The 17,714-nt window shown below is 40.3% G+C and overlaps 1 protein-coding gene across 9 annotated transcripts in view; it reads left to right on the top strand.

Annotated features, from left to right (window-relative positions):
* The window catches only part of DMD (dystrophin), a 1,935,994-nt gene that overhangs the window by 793,186 nt on the left and 1,125,094 nt on the right, over positions 1-17,714 (top strand). For all 9 annotated transcript variants that reach the window (XM_043505382.1, XM_043505371.1, XM_043505378.1 and 6 more), the window contains 2 exons: positions 11,275-11,397; positions 14,142-14,279. In XM_043505382.1, coding sequence (XP_043361317.1) covers positions 11,275-11,397; positions 14,142-14,279 — 261 coding nt within the window. The remainder of the gene's footprint in view (positions 1-11,274; positions 11,398-14,141; positions 14,280-17,714) is intronic.

Genomic DNA, 17,714 nt, shown 5'->3' with positions numbered 1-17,714 from the left:
TGGGGCGGCATTCAGAATGGGGCAGCAGTCCGAGTCCCGCGGTGGCAATTCAGCGGCAGCTCTGCCGCTCTTCCTGCAGCAGTGGCTTTTGGGCTACAGCTCCGCCGCTGTTGCGGCGGCGGCAATTCAGCGGTGACTGCTGGGGGCGGCAAAATTGGTAGAGCTGTCCCTGTGTGGAACATGGCTCAAAAATTACCTAATCCACATTAGACCATCATGCATCCTAGGTAGCAGCATGGAAGAGGAAGCAGAGTACATCTCCTACTCAGGGCAGGTGGAAATGCAAGGACAAAGAATAGATCGAACCTTCTCTCCTCTCCCAAACCCAAATGCACCATTTGTTGTAGCTGCCCCACCATGTCAGGATACATGTTCTGGCTGAGCTTAGACTTGCTACAGTTTATTCCTCCCATGTGGAAGAACCAAGAGGGAGTTTGTAATTCTGAGTCACAATCTTCCTCCCAAGCTGCAATGATCTGCTGCCCCTTGCTCCAGGCAAATTGGATAAACATTATCTATTCCTTTTGTATTAAAGAAAAGCAAAACAAAAACTTGCAGTAATAAAAATAAGGTACATACATGTGAGTTTTTTGTAAGACTGTTTTAAATATGTACCTGCATTAAGGCAGAGGATTTATTTTAATTGTTAATATATCATCATAGTTCAGTACCACAGAGCTGCTTGGTATAGAGTTGTTTAAATTAATCTTTCATTAAAACTATTATGCTATAGGATTTTTACCTCTTTTTAGTTTATAATCATGTTTGCTTTTGGATGATTTAAAGTGGATTTAAAGTCATTAAGGCCTGCAGGCATTTTAAGTAATGGGGCTTAGAAAAGGGAGAGAGATTTTAACAATCTGATGGTGGTTAGGACACTATATAAATACACTATTTTTATTACCAATGGGCTAAACTATTTTTTATCTGGGAAAAAGTAAAGCATAAAACAATGAAAGAAAGTTAAAGTCCTCGCTCTAGTGAAAAATGAATATAAAATAATAATCAAGACATAGGAGTTTATCATTCATAGTTTTTTATTCTCATCTCAAAAGCCCCACTGGGAGCATGGACTTTTTCCCCTGGCTGAAAGGACTGTGGGGCTTGCTGCCAAACATGAGAGATTCCTGGGAATCCACAAAGATCTGCTGTAGGGTAGGGCCTATTGTTACCAAGGTCTGGTGCCTCTGCACTGGCTCCAGTACCAGTGGCTTCCTGGAACCAGACTTTATTGCTGTCATGCAATCATGGACCTCCAAACACCACAGGGAGGCTTTTGTGATATCCAAGGGAGGAGAAACAATTGCACAGAGGAGGACCCAGGGTCATTTCCACATGGAAGGGGAGAGATCCAGGCAAGGTTGGCCCCTCCATGTTCAAGTGAAAGGGAGATGATCTGGGCCAATGGGCCAAATTCTGTTTTTAGTTCTCATCAGTGACCATCACCTCTTGACATCACTGGACCCCAACCCTGTATTCCAGATTTGAATTTAGCCTTATATCTTGAATGAGTATCAGAAATATAAGAAAAGGAGAATGCCCTTGCATTCAAAAATAATTCTGTATTGAGGTAGGATATACTGTGTCTATACATAGTATGTCCAAGGTATGTTAACCTGAGATTTTGTGGAATGATCTATCCCCTGCTTTATACCTTGCTATATCTCTCTTCCACATTTTGTCTTCATCTTTATACCATACAATAATTGACTGTGAATTAAAGGATTCTTTGTTTTTCATTGAGTCTTCCTGGTAATAAAATATAGAGGTTTTCATTTTGTAATATAATAGATTTTTGTGACTTTGTCTTGCATATTAAGTACAGTGCATACCTCTTTGGAAAGCAATTGTTGAAGTATAGAACTTATGGGTCAACATAGCCTTAGCTGTTGCGAAGTATTTGGGTCTGCATATGGTGACAGAATAGAACCTCACAGTGCCACACTAGAGAGATCTCTTGAGGCAGTGGATCAGCACTACCCTCTGAGTTCTCTTATAAACACAAAATGGAGGAAATTAATTGACAGCACCTGTATTTACCAGGGACTGCATCCATGTCAACAGCACCTGATGATATCAAAGATATCAGCTAAGAAATCTAACAGAATCAGCAAGGGCATTTCTTCTTCATCCATCCTAGTGGGAGACCAATGACAAATGTAACTAACATATTCATTGTGCCATACCGAGGTTTATTGTAGTTTGCTGTTGAAAATGGAAGTCACTGCTCATAAGAAAAGATGTATTACCATGAAAGAAAATATGAAATAATGCGGAGTTGGTTTCCCTTGGTGTTTGATTCCTTGAGAACTTTAAATGTAGTAATTATGGCATACTAAAGGGTGCTCTTTACTATTCTATTTTGTCTTTCACAAGAAGTTATTGAGTCACATATTGAAGAATCAAGAAATTAACAGTAACTTTCAGTTTGCATCTTGCAATTCAGGACTTTTATGTCAGTGTTAACTCTCAAAAAAATCTTAAATATAAAATTTATGGAAAAATGTTTCTGGGTTTCTCAAAATTGCTGTAGTTTTGTTTTATAGCTTCCCGTTTTAGGAATTAATAAAAAGTCTCCCTTTGATATTAGGAGGTAGAGATTTGTTCAGAATTCATGAGAGCTGAGCTCATGGCTTCCTCACAGATCAATAGGAGACTAGACCCCAAAACTATTTGAACATGATACTCCATTACGGGCGGGGAGGGGGGAGGAATCAAAGTATACCTCATTTCATAATATGAATAAGTGCTAATAATTTCCTGGTTTTATTATTTCTGTAGTCAATCATACATTTTTATCTGAGTGGTTTCCTTCTATGTCACTCTTCAAAGATGTGCAAAAGTTATTTTATAGTCTTCCCTGACCAAGAACACAATTGTTGTCAGTATGTTAGCTGGTTTGACCTAACTACATCTTTCCTTTGCTGTACTATACAACAGCAAATGTGTGTTCTTTTTCAAAAATACATTTACTTTCCCATCAGTAATTGTGAACATTATGAATTTAAAAGAAATGAATCGTAAGTGCTGTGTGTGGATATATAGCAAAATAAGTTCAACATAAGGTTATGCCACTGAGTCAAAAAAAAGTTCTGTTGATACATACTGCACAGCTGTACCATAAGGTGCATGTTGAATACATAGAGAAAATGTTCTAACATACTAATAAGCAATGTTAAAGTTTATAACTGCTTTCAGAATACTAGTGTAATCAATATTTTTTCCTATCCCTACTATACTGGTCAACATCATCCTGAGTTTAAGAGGAGACTCTAAATGGCCTAGTAAAAAGTAGGTCCAACTTCTAATCACTTTTTTTTCATTTTGGTCATTATAGGATAAGTGTTGGACTGATAGGAAATATTTACATCTTTAATTTATTGAAATACTAAAGGACCTATTATAAAAAATGTGTTCATCTTCCTCCAAATGTAGACTTGTTCTCTTCAGTATGGGATCAAGTGTTTTTTTCTGGCCGAGCACTTAATTTCTGAAGTAAGGGGGATTCCCCACTTTCTTTGGAAATCTATTTCACAATCAACTTGACCTCACTGTTTCCTGTTAACCTGCATTTTCCTGTGCTCATTTTTATCCAATTACTCCTGCTTACAAACTAAACCATTCCTCTTCAGCCTTGGTGTTTGTACCATTCAAATACTTATGTCACATAAGTAGTCACATAAACCTAGACATATTTATTTTGTGTAATCTTGCCTTATAAGCCAATGTAATACATCAGTTATTTCTGTAATTTTTCTCTGAGTTACCTCCAGTTAGTCAACATCTTTCTCATAGTGAGATCCACATGCCTACATGCAGTCTCACTACTGTTCTATAAGGGAACTGTCATCTTATTATTTATATTAGAGTAGATTTTAGAGGCTTCAAACAAGATCAGGTACCCATTGTGCTAGGTGCCATACAGTCTCACAGAGACAGGCCTTGCCATGAAAAGCTTACAATGTAAATAGACAAAGACATAAAAAAATAACAGACAAAAAGTGTGAGGGTAACAGAGGCGCAGGTGGGTGATATGTCTTGCCTATGGTCCCACAGCAGGTCAGTGGCAGAGTTAGGATTTAGAGCTCAGTTTTTTTGGGCCTCAGTCTAGTGCCCTATCCACTGGACTATGATGTCTCTCTAACCTGGCTAATCCATGAGAAGACATTTCTGTTTGTGCAGTAGAAAACTAAATTGATTTTTTATGTCCTATGACGGAATACTCACATGAGTTTCTCACAGAGTCATATGCTAAGTAACCAAATTCTAAGTTCAGAGAGCTGTTTATTGTTTTTGGTGGTGTGACAGGGTCAGGCCAGATGGCTACAGGAGAGTGATAGAAGGCAGATATATTAGCCCCAGGTTAATTAGGTCCCTTTTCCCTGGGTGAGGTAACAGGGAAGATTCCAGAACAATCAGGAACTTTCTGGAAACAATTAAGGCAGACAGGCTGATTAGAACACCTGCAGCCAATCAAAAAGCTGCTAGAATCAATTAAGGCAGGCTTATCAGGGCACCTGGGTTTAAAAAAAGGAGTTCACCTCAGTTTGTGGTGTGTGCGAGGAGCCGGGAGCCAGAGGCACAAGAAGCTGAGAGTGAGAAGGCGTACTACTGGAAGACTGAGAAGTACAAGCATTGTCAGACATCAGGAGGAAGGTCCTGTGGTGAGAATAAAGAAGGTTTTGTGAGGAGGCCATGGGGAAGTAGCCCAGGGAGTTGTAGCTGTCACGCAGCTGTTACAGGAGCCACTGTAGACAGCTGCAATCCACAGGGTCCTGGGCTGGAACCCAGAGTAGAGGGTGGGCCCGGGTTCCCCCCCATCTCTCCATCCCCACAACTCCCTACTTGATACCGGAGGAGTTGACCTGGACTGTGGGTTCCACCAGAGGGGAAGGTCTCTGGCCTGTTCCCCGATCCACTTGGTTGATCAGCAGAGACTGCAGGGATTGTTTTTCTTCCTTTCCCCGTGCTGGCCAGTGATAAGGCTAAGTGAGTGAATGGCAGATTTGAGCCATGAAAGTGGCCAAACTGTGAGCTGCCGTGAATCTCTGAGGCTTGAAAATCCACCAATAAGCAGGACCCACCAAGGCAGAGGAGGAACTTTGTCACAGTGGATTTTTGTTTGTGTGTAAAGTTGTTGTTGGAAGCCAGACAGAATAGTCCTCAAGCCCCTCCCATGGAGAAGCTTTTCAGGGTATTTGACACTGAGTAACTTTAGTGGTAATACTTCCCTCTCCCCCCCCCATATTTAATAAAGCTCCGTGTTCAGTCCTACATGAAATTGACTCTTTCTGTGATTCTTTACCATTGTTACATGACATGGTTTCAGAAGATGACTCACTTTAAAGCAGCCTAAATGGAAGGAAAATCAAATGCTAAAATTCAAATTACTACAAGACTTCCCATTTGATAGATCCAGTGAATGCTCTCAATAGAAGGTACATTGAACCTGAGTCCAAACATCAGAAAAAAACCCCACACACTTGAACACAGAGAATGGCAAACTACAGGTTGTCTCATCAGCCAACGCAGTAGCAAAGAGAGCAAGAAATATTTATCCGTTATTTACCTTTGCTAAGGAAGGATATAATTATGTCCGATTATTTATGAGAATGATATTGCAATCTCACAGTCCTTCCAGGATGACACATTAAAAATAATACAGGTGTATACCAGGTCTCACCAAATGCTGGTAATTCAGCCTCACTCTCAGCATGGTGGTCTAGCATAGAACATCATCTAATATGCAAGGTGAAATTGTGCGAGTCATGCAGAAAGGCCAGAAGGACTCCATTCAAAGAATCTCTCTTAGCCACAAGCCCAAAAGGTAATCCACACCCCCAAAAGTTGCACTGCAGGGATCTCATTGCAACAGATACAAAATAAAGATCTGAGAACATTGCTGAATGGGGCATAGTATGATGTTGCTAAATAGGGGCATAATATTAAAAAAATAGTTCATTGCATTATTGTTCTATCACATGAGATGTCTTAATGCTGTGACAATTGCACAGAACATTTCTACAAATTGAATAAATGACTTTCAAGTGAAAAGGAGTACTTGTGGCACCTTAGAGACTTTAAAGTAATTATCTTATTATATAGTTCACTGTCCTTGATTAAAGGAACTGACTTTAGTGGGGGCTAGATACCCTCAACTCCAACTGAAATTAGTAAGGCAGCATGATCCACTAGATCTAGGAGTCAAAACTCTGGTGTTCTACTCCTGGGTCTGCCACTGACCTGCTCTGTGAACTTGGACATATGACTTTACCCCTCAGTTTCCCCATTTGTGAAATGGAGATAATGATACTTTCCTTTATGAAGTTTTTTGGGATTCATGGACTGAAAAACTAATATGTCCTAAATAATAGTATACTGAGTATTTACTCAGTATAAATTGAGGATGTTGAAATTTTCTCAAGAGCAAGTCAAGTAGATAATTGATGAGTTGTGTAAATAGAGGGTGAGGAATCACATGTGATTTTATTCGTTATAAACTCACCAAGATATGACGATAATTGCATACTTTTTTAACATGCATCTTAAATATATTATGTCAGGATCTATTAAAAAAAAAAGGTATATTTATGTATTTCAGAAAAGGTTCTGCCTTTTCATTTCATTCACTTCCTTCTACTTGCCTTTCAGTTTTTCCTTGTCAGCTTTTGCACAATTTAATCATGTTTCTGTATTTCCTATTATTGTTTTTTTTTTTATTGGTCTTTCTTTTGATGAAATTTAAATAGTTTTAAAGCAATCTTCAAAGCATTTGAGGGGAAACTGTTGATTTCTTTAACAATTCTTCCATTTCAATTGTTCAGTGGTTTGAGCATAATTCTGTATTTCTTGGTAAAATCCTGGTGAGCCCAATGTGTTAGAAACATAATGCCTGAAGTCAATCATTCTACAGTTCTTTAACATTTTTGAGCCCAAGAAACCTTCAGTGCTAAAATTGCTAATGGCATCTTTCTGCTTATTTTTGGTTTCCCCTATATCTATTTAGTAAAGTAAGATTTTTAGAATCATTGAAACATTGCATGTTGTTAAAATAATGGTAAACGTATATCTTATACAACACTCAAAATATAATAACTAAGATATGACTCATGTAACTGTTAATGTCAACAATATTTAATAATGGATTTATTTTTTATTAAATCAATATACAATCCTTTTACAAAAAAATGGTATATATTTCTGTTACAACTCCTGGAAAAAAACATACAATAGTGGTTGAATTTCCCAAATCATGACAAGTAATGATTATATTCACGGTTATCCTAACAAAGCCCCAGCTGAAATCAAACTTGTTATACTTCCAGGAAAGTGTGCAAGTGAGAATTCCATAGACCCCCTAAATGAGAAATGAAATAACAAATATCTTTTAATCTCCAGTCAGTAGTGCTTTACCTTTTTTTTTTTTTTCTTTTTTCAACTAACAGTTTTGAAAGCATTAATTGGCATTTGGGGTTACCATGGTCACCAGGAATATGTTGGATTAAATGTTGGAATTTATGCTGAACAAAATACAAAAGCAAAAAGTAGTAAGAAAATAAATGGACCTGACTCTACAAACATTCACATGAATACTTGTGGTGTTGAAGTTCTTATGTAAAAACAAGTTTGCAGGATGGAGCCCAATTGCCACAGTGCAACTGTATCATGATCAATGAAAATACAATTATTATTACTTATTTGTGGTGTTGTATTACCTAGCCAAGATTAGAGTCCTATTGTGCTAGTCATTATACAAACACATAATGAGACCTCAAAGAACTTACAAGCTAAATAGAGAAGAAAGGCAAAGTGTGTCAGGGGAAACAGAGACACTGTTAGGTGAAGTGAATTTTGTCCCAGGTCATACAGCAGTTAAATGGCAGAGCCAGGAATAGACTCCAAGTCTATTTTTTTCTTAATCCAGTGCCTATCCCTAATAATGTGTCTTACTGAATTTATTTTGATTGTGGTGATCTCGCAACATATTGCTATTATGGTATAGATAATACCAATTGAATATACCTCTTCTTAGGGGGATAAGGGAAGGTTTGACTGGTACATAATACTCTAACTATAACAACTGAATGTCGTCATCATGAATAGGTCGGAGTATGAACAAGAGGCTACTAGGCAGCTCTCCAACACCACTTTCTACAAGCCATTACCCTCTGATCCCACTGAGAGTTACCAAAAGAAACTACAGCATTTGCTCAAGAAACTCCCTGAAAAAGCACAAGAACAAATCCGCACAGACACACCCCTGGAGCCCCGACCTGGGGTATTCTATCTGCTACCCAAGATCCATAAACCTGGAAATCCTGGACGCCCCATCATCTTAGGCATTGGCACCGTGACAGCAGGATTGTCTGGCTATGTAGACTCCCTCCTCAGGCCCTTCGTTACCAGCACTCCCAGCTATCTTCGAGACAGCACTGACTTCCTGAGGAAACTACAGTCCATTGGTGATCTTCCTAAAAACACCATCCTAGCCACTATGGATGTAGAAGCCCTCTACACCAACATTCCACACAAAGATGGACTACAAGCCGTCAGGAACAGTATCCCCGATACTGTCACGGCTAACCTGGTGGCTGAACTTTGTGACTTTGTCCTGATCCATAACTATTTCACATTTGGTGACAATGTATACCTTCCAATCAGCGGCACTGCGATGGGTACCTGCATGGCCCCACAGTATGCCAACATTTTTATGGCTGACTTAGAACAACGCTTCCTCAGCTCTCGTCCCCTAATGCCCCTACTCCACTTGCGCTACATTGATGACATCTTCATCATCTGGACCCATGGAAAAGAAGCTCTTGAGGAATTCCACCATGATTTCAACAATTTCCATCCCACCATCAACCTCAGCCTGGACCAGTTCACACAAGAGATCCACTTCCTGGACACTACGGTGCTAATAAGCGATGGTCACATAAACACCACCCTATATCGGAAAGCATCTGACCGCTATTCCTACCTACGTGCCTCTAGCTTTCATCCAGATCATACCACTCGATCCATTGTCTACAGCCAAGCTCTACAATATAACCGCATTTGCTCCAACCCCTCAGACAGAGACAAACACCTACAAGATCTCTATCATGCATTCCTATAACTACAATACCCACCTGCTGAAGTGAAGAAACAGACTGACAGAGCCAGAAGAGTACCCAGAAGTCACCTACTACAGGACAGGCCCAACAAAGAAAATAACAGAACGCCACTAGCCATCACCTTCAGCCCCCAACTAAAACCTCTCCAACGCATCATCAAGGATCTACAACCTAGCCTGAAGGACGACCCATCACTCTCACAGATCTTGGGAGACGGGCCAGTCCTTGCTTAGAGAAAGCCCCCCAATCTGAAGCAAATACTCATCAGCAACCACGCACCACACAACAGAACCACTAACCCAGGAACTTATCCTTGCAACAAAGCCCGTTGCCAACTCTGTCCACATATCTATTCAGGGGACACCATCATAGGGCCTAATCACATCAGCCACACTATCAGAGGCTCGTTCACCTGCGCATCTACCAATGTGATATATGCCATCATGTGCCAGCAATGCCCCTCTGCCATGTACATTGGTCAAACTGGACAGTCTCTACGTAAAAGAATAAATGGACACAAATCAGATGTCAAGAATTATAACATTCAAAAACCAGTTGAAGAACACTTCAGTCTCTCTGATCACTTGATTACAGACCAGAGAGTGGCTATTCTTCAACAAAAAAACCTTCAAAAACAGACTCCAACGAGAGACTGCTGAATTGGAATTAATTTGCAAACTGGATACAATTAATTTAGGCTTAAATAGAGTCTGGGAATGGATGAGTCATTACACAAAATAAAACTATTTCCCCATGTTATTTCTCCCCCCACCCCACCCCCCACTGTTCCTCAGATATTCTTGTTAACTGCTGGAAATAGCCTACCTTGCTTGTCACCATGAAAGGTTTTCCTCCTCCTCCCCCCCCCCCCCGGCTGCTGGTGATGGCTTATCTTAAGTGATCACTCTCCTTACAGTGTGTATGATAAACCCATTGTTTCATGTTCTCTGTGTGTGTATATCAATCTCCCCTCTGTATTTTCCACCAAATGCATCCGATGAAGTGAGCTGTAGCTCACGAAAGCTTATGCTCTAATAAATTTGTTAGTCTCTAAGGTGCCACAAGTACTCCTTTTCTTTTTGCGAATACAGACTAACACGGCTGCTACTCTGAAACCTATAACAAGTGAGTAACTTTGCATCTGGCATCTGAAAGTATCATTCATTTAAAAAGCTACTTTAAAGTCAATTTTTATGCAAGAATCATCAAGAAAGTATCAATTGTTTATAAAGTTAAACATAGAAAGCTTAGTCTGTTAATCGTTTGATATTTTTATCTCATAATAAACTTTTGTAATACTCTCATGAATTTATATTAAATTTTAAATATGTACTCATACATCAATTTTTCTGAAATGCTGCATAAAAGAAAACAAAAGCAAAGTTTACTTATTGTTGTTCATAAGTAGCCATTACTCATTTTTATATTCAAAATTAAAGACTGTGGTAATAAGATTAAATATGATGATTTATATAAGACAGTAGCCAAGTTTTTTGCATGTGTTTGATAAATTTCAGTGACTTTTTTGAAATGCAAGCCTTATTTATGAGGTTTTAAAAAATATATCATTACAGAAATATCTATTTAGGTGTATCAGTTGTGTATTAGATAAGTTAGGTACTGTATAACAATCATATGATCCTTTGGCCCTGCCTTGTGACAGAGAAATTATTTAAGAGTAGTAAAACAAATACCATGTAATTATTCTCAATTTAAGGTAATTGTGTGTGGTTAGCCACCTGAATGTGAATGTTTTGCTTGCTATTGTGTGAGTACTTTCTGACAGACTGGACTTGGTCAAACAGCATTAACATTTAATTTTTTAGAAAAGTGTTGTATAATATCATTTACTAGAACATTTTTTGAAAATATGAATGAGGGAAGATCAGGACTTATTTTGTCTTTGTCTTCACTCACCATACGATTATTACATTCTTTTAATATTCATTTACTCCAATATTGTTAAATGTTTATATTTATGACATCTTTAGATACTTTGACTAGTTATGTTGAACATATTTTATAACATAGCTGGAAACATAATGTGTGCTATTAGTTTAGCAATAGGAGGTAGAGCAGATGTCTCCTTTTGGTTTATGTTTCTAATAAAAATATTAAGTTTGTGATTTAAAATTGCAATCTTTCTCTCTCTCTCTAGCCTTTCATTCCTCTGAAGGAATTGGAGCAGTTTAACTTTGATATACAAAAATTGCTTGAACCACTGGAGGCTGAAATTCAGCAAGGAGTGAATCTGAAAGAGGAAGACTTTAATAAAGATATGGTAAATTGGTTGTGATGGAAGTATGAATGAACTAGGATTGGACATGAATAAAAAAGCTGGGGCAGAAATCAGAAACTTTTGCATTTGGATCTTTACACTGGACTTAAACAAATTCTAATTATACTGATTTATTATGAACTCAATGGGCCCAGTTTAGCATTTATTGTTCTAAGTAATACTTTAGTTTTAGTGACATTTGTTTATGGATAGATATTGTAAATTAAACAATTTTTGTATTAACTTGTGTATTTATCAATACTGTAGAGCAAACCTGCAATGCAGGCTACAGATTTTGTTCTAATGCCAGTGATATTTAAAATAATTATCAATGAGATGAAAAAGGGAGTGACAAGTAAAGTGGCAAAATTTCCAGAAAACATTTATTTGTCTGTAGTAGAAAAGAGTGTATATTGTCAGTTTGATGTAGAAAAGCTAGTCAACTGGACAATGCAATGTGAGAAGAAATTCAGTGTAGACAAATTCAAGTTTAAGGTTCAAACATTTAATGAAGAAACAGTATATGATTTTGATGTGCACCAACGAATTCTACATACATCTGGTCATATTATTATTATTCAAAATAACATTTGAAGTGCATTTAGCCCTTTTTTTCCATTCACAAATCGTTCATGAATGATTCACCAATACCATTTTCTAAAAATGGATTTGCTATTTTTATGCAATGAATACCATTAGGACAGTAGATGAAGGAGCTTCAACATTAAAAGGGTTTAAAACAATGTGGTGCACTGCCACTAGTACTATCCTGAGGAATACCAGATTGGGACCCACTTTCAGGCTCTTGTCAGTAGGGTTGCCAACTGTCTAATTGCACAAACCTAAACACCCTTGCTCTGCTCTACCCCTTCACCAAGGCCCCGTCCCCCGCTTCCTCCATCCCCGCTCCTTCTGTTGCCACCTCCCCTGCTCTCATTCACTTTCTCTAGGTTGAGGCAGGGGGTTGGGGTATGGAAGGAGGTGTGAGAGCTATGGGCTGGGGGGTGGGGCCGAGGGGCTCAGAGTGTGGGAGGGGACTCCAAGCTGAGCCGGGGCTAGGGGGTGCAGAAGGGAGTGCATGGTGTGGGCTCTGAGAGGGAATTTGGGTGCGAGGGGGCTCGGGGCTGGGACAGGAGGTGGTGTGGGCTCAGAGGTGGCTAGACGGTTCTGTGTGCTGCCCCTGCCTGCAGGCATGACCCATGCAGCTCCCGTTGGTCATGGTTCCCAGCCAATGGGAGCTGCGGAGTCAGAGCTCAGGGGTTGGGGAAGCAGCGTGCAGAGACCCCCTGGCACCCGCTGCACCTAGGAGCCGGCCGCTTCCAGGAACTGCATGGAGCCAGGGCAGGTAGGGAGTCTGCCTTAGCCCTGCTGTGCCGCTGACCTGACTTTTAGGGCCTAAAATCTTCTAGACTGGTTTCAGTAGCCACCAGCAAATCAAGGAAGATTCCAGGAGACTCCCAACCAATCCGGGAGGGTTGGCAACCCTACTTTTTAGGCAATGCCACTCGGTGGCTGGCCAGTAATAATGGTCTTTCTCTATGTGTCTGACCCTCTCTCCACGGATTGAGCAGTCTGTTCAGCAAAATCAAATGCCTGTCACTTACGAGGAAGTGTGGAGCATTATATATTTTTAAACAGATGTTTCAAGGCAGGCATTTGATGTTAATTCTGAAATCCGTGTTAACACAGCTGTTTATATTTTTACAGACAACAATACTAACATTTTACAACAGTGTTCATTAGAGTCATCTGTTTGGAATGTATCAAACTTACTGCCGGGGCAGATATTCAGCTGGCGTAAATTGTCAAAGACCCATTGTCCCCCAAAATCTTTTTTAAAGAATTTAGTTTAGTACATAGATAAAGTAGATTTCCAATGATAAAATCCCCAAGTTTAGTGGCATGAGGTTGACTTTACCTTTTCCATAGAAATTCTAAGAGGTATTTTCAAAGATTGCTTCCATAAAGATCTTTTTTTCATTTTTCAGTCTTGGTGTATTTACCATGAATAGTGATTATTCAATTCTAGAAACATTCACCCTTGAATCAACTTCATCCTACTGAAGATTAAACAAAGAACTACTGCTTGGGGTTCTTGTGTTCTTCTTTTGTGGTGCTGTGCACTTTTTTTTTAAAGTCAGAATTTCAACAAAGGATTGTTAAAACACATCAATTGGTATAACCCATGGTTTAGAAATGTACTTTTGTTTATTGTTTAATAAAGAAGGGATATTTTTAATGTGGGGAGAGAAATGTATTTTAAAACTTTTTGAACTAGTCATAACTTCTGGACATTGCATGAAATCTAATCTCAGACATCTGCAGGTTTTCAAGTCCTGCTTTAATTACACCTTTCAGGAGTTTTACACATTTTTGGTACTGTAGTTAATAAAAACATTTCATCTGTAGTATAAAACCATAAGCACATGTAGCACTGACAGACCCCACTCATCAGTCGGTGGGATTGAACCTCTGGAGCTTAGCGCATGAGCCTCTACAGCATGAGCTAAAAGCCAACTGCCTGTTAGTTAAGGCTGTAGAGCAGACTCATTTAACTCCCTCTAAGTGGTCTCAGTGCCACAAGATGGGACACACTACCACACCCAGAAGGTGTGTGGGTTACACACACACAAGGTGACTATTTCCCTTATGACTGTGTAGGATTTTTATCTATATGTGTCTCCTAGGGTGTGTTTAGTTACTAATTAAATTAAAATACACATTATACCTGTTATTTTTTTAATCAGAGTGAAGACAATGAGGGTACTGTAAAAGAATTACTGCAAAGAGGAGACACTCTACAGCAAAGCATCACAGATGAGAGAAAACGAGAGGAAATAAAGATAAAGCAGCAGCTGTTGCAGACTAAACATAATGCTCTCAAGGTATAGGAGCTAAATTTATTAACATGTTTCCTAAAATAACGTATTATTTTTTGTTGCAGGGCAGTATTTTCCTTGGATAAATGAAACTATTATTCTTTTGCTGCCTAATAATTTTAAATAGTTCTACTGTATGTACATTTTTGCTTCCACATTTCTGGTCAAATGTTTTCAATATCTTAACGGGTAACAAAAAAGGTTATTTTAAACATCTCAGTTAAAAAGTAATGTTTTGTCTCTAGCACACTGTAACTTTACACTCAGGTGATTGTTGACACTTAGACTAGAAGGATTCAGTTGCCTAACTATATTTTTATAACTCAGCATACATTGTAAATATTTCACCTACTGCCCTTTAGTCCCCTGACCTTAGTTAGAATCATTTGTCATAAATAATGTTAATTTTGAGGGATTTTTCACTCGTTCAGTTTAACTTTTGTACTGAACAAAAACAGTAAATCTTGCTAGCACTGTATGCCTTAACTATCTGACAGTTACAGTCACTGTATGATTTTAGTGGCAATGCTAGAACATTGTATTTTGCATCAGTATGCTAAGATAGTTGGACCCTTGTGACGCTGTAGGAGTTCACCCAGACCAGTTAGAGATTCTGTCACTGCCTGCCATGTAATCTTGGCTGCCTCTGTGCTGTGAAGCTTTGGCTCAGAGCCCTGACATCAGCAGCCTGCTTCCAGCACGATGGTCTCACCCTGGCTTCCATCAACCCAGTTACTTCTTGCAAGGTGACTCCAAGAGCCCTTCCGGACCTTAGTTTCCCCAAACTATCTCCCCTGTGGTGGCTAGTCTCTCTTAATGGACACTCAGAGATAACAGCAAGTTCACTGCCTCAAAAGAGCCACTACATAGAACAGCTTGTTAGCTCTGCTGTTATACACGGCACCTTAACACACAGCATTAGTAAAACTAACAATAACTTAATTAACAAAGAACAGAGATTTAAGTGATTTTGAGCAAGAGTGAAAGAGACATTGCAGAGTTGCAAAAAAACAAAACAAAAGTAACAAGCTTTCTAATGTCTAAAACTTTTAATTCTAGCAAGACCTAGCTTTGCCTGTGGGAGTTTCTTACTCAGACCAAGCTATCAGCATTCACCAGCCTGTTTAAGCAGGTCCCATCTTTCATAGATACAAAGCACTGGCTGCTTTGTTCTTTCAGGTGATGGATACCACAAAGTCTTTCAACAGGTTCTTATGGCCCCCAAGTTTATCTTTGTCTTCAAAGCCAGGAAGCTCTCTGAGGACTCAGCTTTCTGTGTCCAGTCCACCAGGGAGCTGATGCCATGTTTGTGTAAGTGGGGGAATGGTCCTGCTATTGTGGGGAATTTTCCTGGCTTATACACTACCCCAGTGAAGTGGGCTAGCGAAAGGATCTGAGTCCTCGCTCCCACTTCCTTTACCCAGAGGTCTGCCTGACCTCGAGGGCTCCCCTTCCACTCTCCTGTGTGGAAGAGTCCTTGTAACCCCAACAAGGCTGGGCCCAGGATTCCTGGGGGGGCTCAACCCTCAACCTGGTTGTGGTCACTTAGGGCAGGAGCTAGGGTGTCCCCACTCAGGGTACACTCTCTGCACTGGGCACTTCCCTGACCCACTGATCATTACATACAGTTCAAAGCAAATACAATTTATTAAACAGCAATCAATTTAAAAAAAAGAAGGAAAAAATGGGAAAGGTTAAAGGAAAACACAGAACCCTGCTCTGTGTCAGGGGGAGATCACAATCAGCCGTCACTGCAATGTAAGGAAAGTTCAGTCTGTTCCTCACAAGTCCCAGGCCTCCTTCATAGACTCTGGCTGTGCTGCAGGGACGCTTGCTCTAGTGGTGGCCACACGCCCTCAGGCTTTAGGTGGCAGGACCCTTCTTTTCAGTGTCGCCTCCACCACATTGGGGTTACGATCCCCCTCCAAATCTGGCCTACAAGGCCTCTTGGGTGGGGGCATCTCCCTGCACTGGGCCTGCAGCCCAGGGTCTCCCTCACTCTCTCTCCAGCTGCTCACTGCTCCGGATTGCTCCAGCCCCAGCTCCAGCCCTACTTTGCCTCAGCACTGTTGATGCTCTGCCTCCAGCTCCCTGGGCTGCTTCTCTGGCCCCTCTGGCTCTTCCCCCAACCCCACATAAGTCTGCTCATGCGCTGCTTCCATGACTGCTCCCAGCACTGACCTGCTTCCTGCTTTTCTGTCCCCTCTGGCTGGCCCGGCTCCCCAACTCAGCTCATGCTCCTGCTTTCTCCTTAACTTGGCCCCATTCTTTCTAATCCAGGCAATTCCAGAGGACGGGACGCCCCTGGCCTCCTGACTCCCTCATTAGCCTTCCAGCCCTGTCAATCAGGTTGACCTGGAGCACTGGCCTCTCCACATTGTTCCTGGAAACTGTCAGTCTCAGGGTTCTGATTTCCCATCGACCCTTCCCCTTTCTTTTAGTACTGGGAACTAGCCAACCAAAACACCTCCACTGAGTTTTAGAAAGGGGACAATAGTCCCCTTACATTTGTTTTGCAGTCTCCTGTGTTTTACAGTAAGAATGATCTTCCTGCAATCTCTGATGTGAAAAAATAGCCTATTGTCCTTGTCTCGTTCACACCTGGCTCGATTGCAATTGAGCTAAAGTGGTATTTGCCTTTCTCCTTTTTGGGGGGAGAAAAACAGTTTTGCCTTCTTGGCCTGATTACAATCTTGGAAACATAATATCAGAACCATAATTTCACATACAGTGTTGTTACATAAATTTCACAATGATATTAATGACAAGCATGATGGTAGTTTTTGCCTGATATTTTACAAGACACATTTTAAATGAATATTCTGACAGTGTGCGAGTTTTATTTAGCTGGTCAGGCCAGCTGAGATTTACTGTTACACACCAGACAGTGCCTTGCTATCTGGCATTGAGGTGCTAATAGGGTCACAGGCCTCACTGAATCTGGCAACCAAGGAGCTGAATTCCAGAGCACCACAGCTCAGCCGAATGCTCTTTTGATCAGCGCCGGGGATGCATCCACCCAGTAACTGTGCCCATAAACAATCTAGTAGCAAAGCCTAATTGCTCGAGATTACAAGCTTAATAGGCAGTAAGCACCTGGGTCCCTGGAAAAGAAATTAAAAAGACTGGCAATGCATTCAAGGAACCATACAGCATGAAAGGCACCCACTTTTGAGCGGTAGGAAGAGTTGTTTTGCATTGGAAAGGCATTCATGATTAACCACACCACCTTCTAGTGCCTAGCTTAAAACCCATCAATTCAGGTTCCTTTTCTCCATTGCTATTGCTTGAGTTGGCAAATCACTATGCCATATTGTGCATCAAGATTGTTTTGTTACCTATAGTAATTTAAAATCAAAGCTGTGTTCCAGTGAGATGCCATGGAAGAACAAGGTAACCTTGGGAACTAAGTTATTGAATCATGCTGACTCGTAGAAGAAA

Source organism: Dermochelys coriacea, chromosome 1, assembly GCF_009764565.3.
Source record: "Dermochelys coriacea isolate rDerCor1 chromosome 1, rDerCor1.pri.v4, whole genome shotgun sequence".
Classification (NCBI taxonomy): Eukaryota; Metazoa; Chordata; order Testudines; family Dermochelyidae; genus Dermochelys; species Dermochelys coriacea.
The sequence above is the reverse complement of the archived record's forward strand: the minus strand, read 5'-3'. Positions and strand labels throughout refer to the sequence as shown.